The following is a 9469-nucleotide window of genomic DNA, read 5'->3' on the forward strand; positions in this document are numbered from 1 at the left end:
TGTCAGCAAGTTCTCTCTGATGGAACTAGCTGGACTCTCAGCAAATTGCAGCAAATTGTTACAAACTGCACCGAAACGTGGGGTGGCTCGGGATTAGTAGCCTCCACTGTGCCCGATTAACAACGGCCTCACTAATCTAGTCCCAACTGGCAATACATCTAATCGGCTGGCACCCATCTTCTGTGCCTCCTTTGCTGCAATTTGCCCATAATCAAACGCGCACGCATCCCACCCCACTCGCCCACGTAAGATTGATGCTTGATCGTGAATGCCAAAGGGAACCGAGCTCAATCATAGTACTAAAGAAAACATTTGAAGAAAACAAACGCTATTTATCACAGGCAAAATGTATATATATGTGTCTACAGTCAGTACTGAGAAAAATAAGCCCATGATTAATCCATAATTGGCGGCAGAGTCATCGTCTCGAATCTATTAGTGTGGAAACATTAAACATATGAAAAGACCCTGCAAAGCCTCATGACTCCGCAACAAAACTAAACCGTAATATATTGATCGAGTCTGTACTATGCACTCCACGGCCATTGAGCTCGCTGCCTCCTAAAAATTTAAAGCCCTCCTGCGGCGAGCAGCAGCTCGAAAACGACATAGGTGGCTACCCCATCTTCTCCGTTTCCCACATATACCTGTTGCGCTTCTTGCGAGCTGCTATTATCTCCACCACCTCGTTGTGCAAAGACCAGGCCATCCAATGGCGTCACCGCCTCCGAAGGGGGAGTCGTTTGACTTCGAGGATCCACGCGCGCAGGAAGCCATGGGTTCTGCGTCCGCGTCCTACAGCGCTCCCGGGGGCGTCTTCGGCCTCTCCCCGCCGGAGTCCTCGCGCCGCGATAGCCGAAAGAGAAGGTACGGAAACTCCCCTCTATAGCAAGTGTTCATTCTGAAGCAGATCCTGAAATGCGTGTTGATTTGCACTCTTTGTGTTGCTCGGTGTGAGCTTTCTCCCGTTTGTACGCGTATTGAATCTGTCAAAACGTGCATACTCATTTCTGTACTGTGCCCTCCTCGGTTGTATGCCAATATGGGTAAGATTTTGTAAAATTAAGGAGAGGGAACATTGACATACATGTTCAGAAACAGGTGGCACTAGACAAATAGGCTCTAGCTAGAACTGGAATGTTTAACAGGATGTACTATATTATTACAACTTGGATTTAATGGTTTACTGCAGGTTAATAAACTCCCAAAACACTGATGATTGAGAGCGATAGTTGAACCTAGACTAAAACAACATTCTGGGTCGAGCTATATTTCATGGGATGAACTGCTGAAAGCTGAACCAGATTATTATGGTAGCCATTACTGGAAGTACCTAGTAGTTTTTATCTGTTTACTTCTTTTCTTTCGCATTTGTACATCATCATATACTATAATTACAAAGTATATAAATACATGCAGTGGAATGCTGCTGTATTCATTCTTCCTTTTTACTAGTAACTCCATATTCCCCAAAAATATGCACATCCTCCTTTGATGAAGCATGCGCATTTAATTTGGAAACTTCGGGCCGAAGTCATATTTCCTTCCCTTTGATTTGCTTTACCTGTGCTTACATCTTTTCCTTAGTGGAGGGCTCCATTTTCTTGAGAAGCTACTGCTATTACTAAACTGAAGCGCTTTATGCATGCACATTTTAAGCATGGATATGAGAGAAAACAATGACTACAGTCACAACACATGGTCCTCTTTCTGATATTGCAGCACTGTCCTGAATAGTATTTTATGACTCAAGTATATGCTTTCCTTTCCAAAAGGATGAACAGAAACGAAAAAGCCACAAGGGTGCATTCCCTATAAAACATGTCGAGCATGGTTTACATTACTATACTAGTGGTTCTCATTTCTCATACTACCCAAGTTTCCTAACAAGTATTAGTTTCTAATTATTTTATAAACTATATGGACATTTCAAAGTATCATTTCCTTCATTACCCAATAAATCAGTTGGTGGACTTAGTGAATCTTGGTGATCCATTCCTTTATTCTAAACAGTGCAGCAGGAACTTCTCCTCTTAAGAATTCAATCGTCCATAATTCCTACGGTTTTCCTTTGTTCCAAAGGGAGCCTTAACTGCGTAACTTCTTTGGGGAGAAAATCATGCATTTTTCATAGCCACATATAGATATAAGGTTAGGGTATGCTTGTGCCCATCCTGCAATTGAGGCTTCTTGTCTTGTTGATCAGCCATGTAGGTCCAAAAAGTCAACAAGATATACGTGGCAATAACACACAAGAGCATAGTAGGATATACCGTTGGTTCACTTTCGCCCCAACATATACAAAGTTTGAGAAGAAGAGTACCAAGGGATGCAGGACGCACACCGCTTGTCCGTGTCGTACTACACTGTAGTATAAATATTGACCATTGATACACAAATGGCATAGTTAGCGGGGTAAGCGGGCCACACTTGCATCACTATGAGCAGCCTAAGAATCAAAATGGGCCGACCCACTCCGGCAGACCCAGTCCCTATTGGCCCCCTCTCCTCTGTCTAGGGACATGGAGCCGACCCAATGGTCTAGTAAAGACTAGCCACATGTCCCATTTGGCCATATGGTCCGACCCACATAAATACTTGATTTGTACTACTAAAACAAGAATCGGTTACACAACAATGTCATTTAGAAACCAGAATTTCCTAGCAAGTTATATGTAGAGTTCATTTGTTCAATGAAAAGAAGACACATATGCAACTTTGCTCCATTTTCTACTATGAACCATTAACCTCTCAAGTTAGCATATTTGCAACTCTAGAACACTAGCAATATTGGTTCAATAGTTTGAATTTTTTCTATAAGCAGAAAGCTGACAACTTTGCAAGGCAAATGTTATTGTAACAACATATTACAAACCTTGACAACCAAAAATCGGCCGAGCCTCTAGCCATAATGGACCAGTGGTGACTAACTCCCTTGCCCTAGTTTTCAAGAAGCCGACCCAAAGGACCCATTGGCCTTGGAATTTCAGGTCGGGCCAATGTCCCATTGGGTACCTTCATCCCATTCCCATCTTTAGAGCAGCCGCAAAGTCATAGTTAAATGGAAATCTAGGTAAAAATAGATGGCTGCCTGCCTTCTGGGTCGTCAAAGGCGACTCTTGAGACTCCTGACTTCTTCCACCACCGCAGAGCCATCGTGTGTTGGATAATGATGACAAGGCCCCTTTCTAGCCCAAAGCCTTGCTCGTCTTCCATTGCCCATGTCTCCTTCCTTTAGCAAAAGTAGCACTGGTGGACTAGGGCCATTCTTCGTCATGCGAGGTCTCCTCCACTAAGCAAAATGGCCATGGGATGGTTCCTCTGGGCTTGGAGATGGTAGCTGATTGGCCATATTAGAATATCCGGGTGGTTTTTTTTCTAGGATGCTCACCTGCTACTATCAGGTATGGATGAGTATTGATTGATGGCGGATCCCGTGGATTGGATCTATAGTTCTCTTAATAGACATTCATGGTGAGTGCGCGCCGAGTTTGATGGATTGGCTTGCATTGGCAACATCTTCCACCCAAACATATTATTGCGTTGTGTTGAAATAACAATGTCATCCTAGAGGCACCTTGTCTTGATTGGCTAATATTCGAACCTTTGTGATCATTGGAATCCTTCTTTAGATATGTATCGGGAAACTCGAGTATGAGGTCTCATTGGCCTTGTCACCACCAAGTTGGTGTGGTGTGTCTTCCCTTAGTCGTTGTCGGCTCTTTTGTCATTCTTTCCCTACTACAGTTTATCTAGGTTGGATAGGATGGTGGTGCGGGCTAGGCAAGCTGGGATGTCAACATCGGGCATTACAATTTGGTGGTGCTTTTCGAGAACCTATTCTTGAGCTCTTACGTGAACACCCCAGATTGGGCCTTCATTGGCTTGGGCCCTCACAATGCCTCCATTGTGGTTGCAATGACCAACTGTATATTACATTGATCGGTGCATCAATATTCTAGAGTCCATTTCCAGTTAAGCTACATATGTGTAAAGTTTGCTATGCTAGTTATTACAGGCATATTTGTTCTAGCATAAAGCCTTCTGTATGTGGGAGGGTATGTGTTAAGTCCACGTTATTTTGTCCTAGATCTGCCATTCTAGTTCTCATTTACTATGTGTTTCAGCACATACTAAGCTTGCTTCATGCTTTACAAATTTTGGACAATTTACAAGTCTACCATGAATTATGAGCCATGATAATCCTGACTCGCCCTCCGTTTGACATATATAGTCTGAAATACATATTGCTGCAGGAAAGACAGACCTTCATGGGTCAAACATACGTTCACACCTCATTTTGACGGTCACCTGTGGAGAAAGTATGGCCAGAAAAACATCAAGGACTCTGTCTTCCCAAGGTAATTTACCAGTGTATTGATTACCATCTAACGTCTGAGAATTTATTAGTTCTATCTCAATCTGAATGGATGTCCGTGCATTATTTTATATTTTCTAAACTTTGAGAACAAACACTATAAATCTTTGCACTAGATAAACAAATTACCACGACAGATGGCGAACAGCCTTTTTCTTAGAGTAAAGTATGAACATATTTGTAACATCAACTAATTCTCAGTCGGTCGACACAACATTGTAGACAAATGAAAAAAATACACAGAAATTTTTTCTTATATTTATATGAATAATTTGGTAAAAAATGGGAAATTAGTTAATTCTTTGTCGACTGTGATATAGACTCTCCAGAAAAAATGTTGACTAGTGGCATTATAGACCGAAAAGATATTTTTCAGGAAGTTCATCCCTGAACCGAAGTTATATAGGGCATCAACTAAACTGAAGAAACTGTGACTTAGGTTTTGTGGTTGGTGTGATGTTGTATTTTCCTATCTGTAAAACTGGTGTTTCTGTGAAAGAAGTTGTGTAGATAGGCCTTTGCTATGGTACTTCCTCCGTTCACAAATATAAGATGTTTTCAATATTTCAATATGGACTACATATGAAGTGAAATGAATGAACAGACACACTACCTGTTCAGAAAAAATGTTAGAACATCTTATATTTGTGCGGAGGGAGTACAAATTAAGCTAACTTTCACTACCATCGAAATAACACGCATGCATGTAAACGGCAATATGCAGGCTTTATTACAGATGCTCTTACCGTGAAGACAAGCAATGCCTTGCCTCAAAGCTGGTGCAACAGGAGAACCACGAGGACCCACCACTGTTCAAGGTCACCTACACGTACGAGCACACGTGCAACACCGCGCCCGTCCCAACTCCAGATGTCGTGGCCGAGCTGCCGGCGCCGGCAACTGGCGACGCGCTATTTCTGAGGTTCGATTCCACCGGCGCAGGCCACCGGGACGCGCACCGGATGGAGCAGGAACGGCATTACCAGCAGCCTGCGGCACCTGGGTGGCCGTCCATGATGCTGAGCTTTGATTCCAATAGCCAGCAGCACGAACAGTGTACGTTCCCTTCCGAGCTGCCGCCAGCTGCGTCGTCGTCGTCGTTTTCGACCGAGGGGCTGCCAGCGCCGCCGTCTACAACCGATGGCGGAGGCGACGGGTTCTCGACGTGGGACTCGTTGAGATACGGATTAAATGACCATGTGCACTTCGGCGACAATTCGTATCTCCCAAACAGTGGTAATGATGGTGACGATAACTACTGACCGTCTGTCTGGCCACATCCACACACGGGCAAAAAACTGTCATTGTTTGACCTGGAATTAAGAAGTTAATACACATCCTTTGTTTAGGGTATGTGCACACGTACTGATGTATAATTGTTTGTTCATTTTAGCTAAAGTTCACTAGCTTGAGTGTGTTATATATGCATCAATGCATGTTTATACTTTTTGTTGTGGAAAATGTGGAGCCATGGTCAAAACCCTTTTGGGGCCGTCTCTAGAAATTTGAGGGCCCGGGACAAAAATCAACATAGGATTTTTTAAACCATTTAACTGAAGAACCAATATAAGTAAAGCATACCCCCACTTAATTATATAACTTCAAACATGTCTTATTTGGTACAATATTTAGGAAATATATCAAATACTAATGGTAAAATAGAAAAGATAGTACTAGAGCAATAAATTTATAAACTGGCCTCATTTTCTACAAAAAAACAGCACCCTTCGAGTATTTCTTGAAATGATATCTTCGGTCACATCTTCATAATTAATCTGAATCAATTCAAACTCTCATAATAATAGCCTTGTATAGCAAAGAAAATAGAAAAAAATCATTCACCTCTTCTAGGATATTTACTTGGGCTAACAACCAGACTAACATTACCATTGATAGGCTTTTCGTTGACATAGAGCTAGAAAAGTTTTTTTCCCTAGCCTCTTGTACTGCCATCCCTAGATTGGGTAGTGTTCATACTCCCATTATTTAGGAATCTGGCTTAGGGAGACAAGCTAAATCTAATAGTACCAAGTTTGAGAAATGGTGGCTCCATAGGAATGATTTTAAGGAATTATTAGGGAAAATTTGGAAGGCTCCTGCTCATGGGAAGTCATCCATTGATATCTGGCAAGACAAAATTAGGAGTCCTAGGAAAATCACCAAAGGGTGGATTTGCGATATAGAAGCTGAACTTAGGAAGTTCAAGAAAGAGTTGGTGGAGGAATTTGATAGATTAGATGTCAAGGATGGAACCTCTAAACTCTTTGACCAAGAGAAAAGTAGATTAAAAGAGATTCAATTAGAATTACAAGCTCATCATCTCGACAAGGAGGTCAAAGCTACGCAGAAATTCAGAGATAAGGACATCAAAGAAGGTGACAAGAATACTGCATATTTTTTCATGTAGTGGTCAACCGGAGAAGAATGAAAACTTTTATTCACTCTCTAGGTGGTCCTTTCACTAAGACCGTTGACATCTTTAAAGTAGCTACTACTTTTTATAAAATCCTTTTTAACAAGAGAAAAAAATGCTTCTCAACAAAGAGTTCTTTTCCGCCGAGGAAACAGTTTCCTTTACTGAGAATGATATACAGCAATTCCCTTTTTCCGAGGAGGAAATTAAAAAAGCAGTATTTGGCTCCTATGCTGGTGGAGCCCTTGGACTTGATGGGATCACTTTCTTCTTTTACCAGCATTTCTGGGATCTAATCAAGCAAGATATCTATCTACTGAATTTTTCTATGCTTTCCTTGATTGCAAAGGAGGTAGAAGCTACTACCATGAAAAAGTTCGGGCCTATAAGCTTTCTTAATAGTAGTTTGAAATTTTTTCTAAGGTTTTAACTAATAGACTTAGTTTTCTTATGCAAAGACCGATTGCTTGCAACCAATCTGGTATTTTGAAGGGCGAATACATTTTTACGAAGTGTTGTCACAGCACATGAAGTCTTACACTCTGTCCATTCTAGCAAAGAGCAGTGTCTAGTCCTTAAGTTGGAATATGAGAAAGCATTTGATTTTTTAACCTAGATTTTTTGATAGAACTGCTAAAACATATATAGGGGCTTTGGGAAGCAAATGGACATCTTCGATTTAGGTTGTCACCAGAGGGGGTTCTGTGGGGGTTAAGATTAATGGTTGTGACGGTGATTCCTTCACAACTAGTACAGGACTGAGACATAGGGACCTCCATTCCCCTCTCCTTTTTAACCTGGTAGTGGATGTTCTCTCCAAAATGCTAGTTAAGGCATCAGCTGGAGGGTTAATTAATGGTTTGTGTCTTGCAGTCTATATTGGTGGGATCATTTGCCTCTAATATGCAGATGACACAATCCTCTTTCCAGAGAAGGACCTATATAAGGCTACTAATCTTAAAATTGTACTTACCTAGTTTGAACATGTCTCCAGGATGAAGATCAATTATAATGAGAGTGAATTGATCGCCATAAATATGTCTGAAGTAGAGACACAACTATTTGCTGAGGTCCTTGATTGTAAATTGGGTCATTCCCCAATTAAATACCCAGGCAATCCCCTCCACTATGATGAGTTGAGGAGGGAATATATCCAGCACCTAATTGATAAGATCATCAAAAGGATAGTTGAAGACATCCAACCCCTAATTGATAAGATTATCAAAAGGATATATAGTTGGGTGGTGGGGCAAGCTGCTCTCTTGTAAAGGCAGGTTGATCCTTATTCAAGCCTGCCTTGCTAGTATCTTGGTTTGCCTGTTGTCCTTCTTCAAATTCCCAAAATGGATCATAGAGCTGATTAACACCCAAAAGGCCAATTCCTTGTGGAATGACTTTGAAGGTTATAGGAAAATACACCTAGCTAACTTGGGTCTTGTTTGTATGAAAAAAGATTTCGGGGGTTTAGGTATTCCTAATCTCCGAGAGTTAAATAATTATATCCTTGGTTCCTGGATTGAGAGATATTATGATGGAGGGAGGAAACTTTGGAAAGATATTGTGAACTTTAAGTACAATACTGAGAAGCCAAACATCTTCAACAACTCTATAAACAACTCCTACATATTCTGGAAAGGCGTGATGAGTGTAGCTCAACCTGTTAAATTTGGATATCGATGGCAAGTAGGTGATGATAATAGAATAAGATTTTAGAAAGACATGTGGTTTGGTTCTTCCCCTCTTGCTGTCCAGTTTTGGCCACTGTATAACATCTGTAACTAGATTTCTAAACCTATTTGTGAGGTCTGGGATGGTAGTGAAGGAAATATGCCCTAGAGGCAATAATAAAGTTGTTATTTATATTTCCTTATATCATGATAAATATTTATTATTCATGCTAGAATTGTATTAACCGGAAACTTAGTACATGTGTGAATACATAGACAAATAGAATGTCCCTAGTATGCCTCTACTTGACTAGCTCGTTAATCAAAGATGGTTAAGTTTCCTAACCATAGACATGTGTTGTCATTTGATGAACGGGATCACATTATTAGAGAATGATGTGATGGACAAGACCCATATGTTAGCTTAGCATAATGATCGTTTAGTTTTATTGCTATTGCTTTCTTCATGACTTATACATGTTCCTATGACTATGAGATTATGCAACTCCGAATACTAGAGGAAAACCTTGTGTGCTATCAAACGTCACAACATAACTGGGTGGTTATAAAGATGATCCATAGGTGTCTCCGATGGTGTTTGTTGAGTTGGCATAGATCGAGATTAGGATTTGTCACTCCGAGTATCGGAAAGGTATCTCTGGGCCCTCTCGGTAATGTACATCACTATGAGTCTTGCAAGCAATGTGACTAATGAGTTAGTTACTGGACAATGCATTACAGAATGAGTAAATAGACTTGTCGATAACGAGATTGAACTAGGTATGATGATACCGATGATCGAATCTCGGGCAAGTAACATACCGATGACAAAGGGAATAACGTATGTTGTTATGCGGTTTGACCGGTGAGCATCCGGGTTCCGCTATTGCTATTGATCGGAGATGTGTCTCGGTCATGTCTACATAGTTCTCGAACCCGTAGGGTCCGCACACTTAACGTTCGATGACGATTTGTATTATGAGTTATGTGATTTGATGACCGAAGTTTGTT

The 9469-nt window shown here is 41.1% G+C and overlaps 1 protein-coding gene across 1 annotated transcript; it reads left to right on the forward strand.

The window, feature by feature from the left end:
- Nucleotides 1-594: 594 nt before the first annotated feature.
- Nucleotides 595-5776, forward strand: LOC125548759 (uncharacterized). The gene is made up of 3 exons (XM_048712304.2): nt 595-867; nt 4257-4361; nt 5103-5776. Exons 1-3 carry the CDS (start codon nt 713-715, stop codon nt 5638-5640), a joined length of 798 nt encoding a protein of 265 aa, XP_048568261.1. The 5' UTR covers nt 595-712; the 3' UTR covers nt 5641-5776.
- The last annotated feature ends 3693 nt before the right edge of the window (nt 5777-9469 follow it).

The sequence above is a fragment of the Triticum urartu genome, chromosome 3A (genome assembly GCF_056163025.1).
Source record: "Triticum urartu cultivar PI428250 chromosome 3A, HENAU_Tu73, whole genome shotgun sequence".
NCBI classification, from domain to species: domain Eukaryota; kingdom Viridiplantae; phylum Streptophyta; class Magnoliopsida; order Poales; family Poaceae; genus Triticum; species Triticum urartu.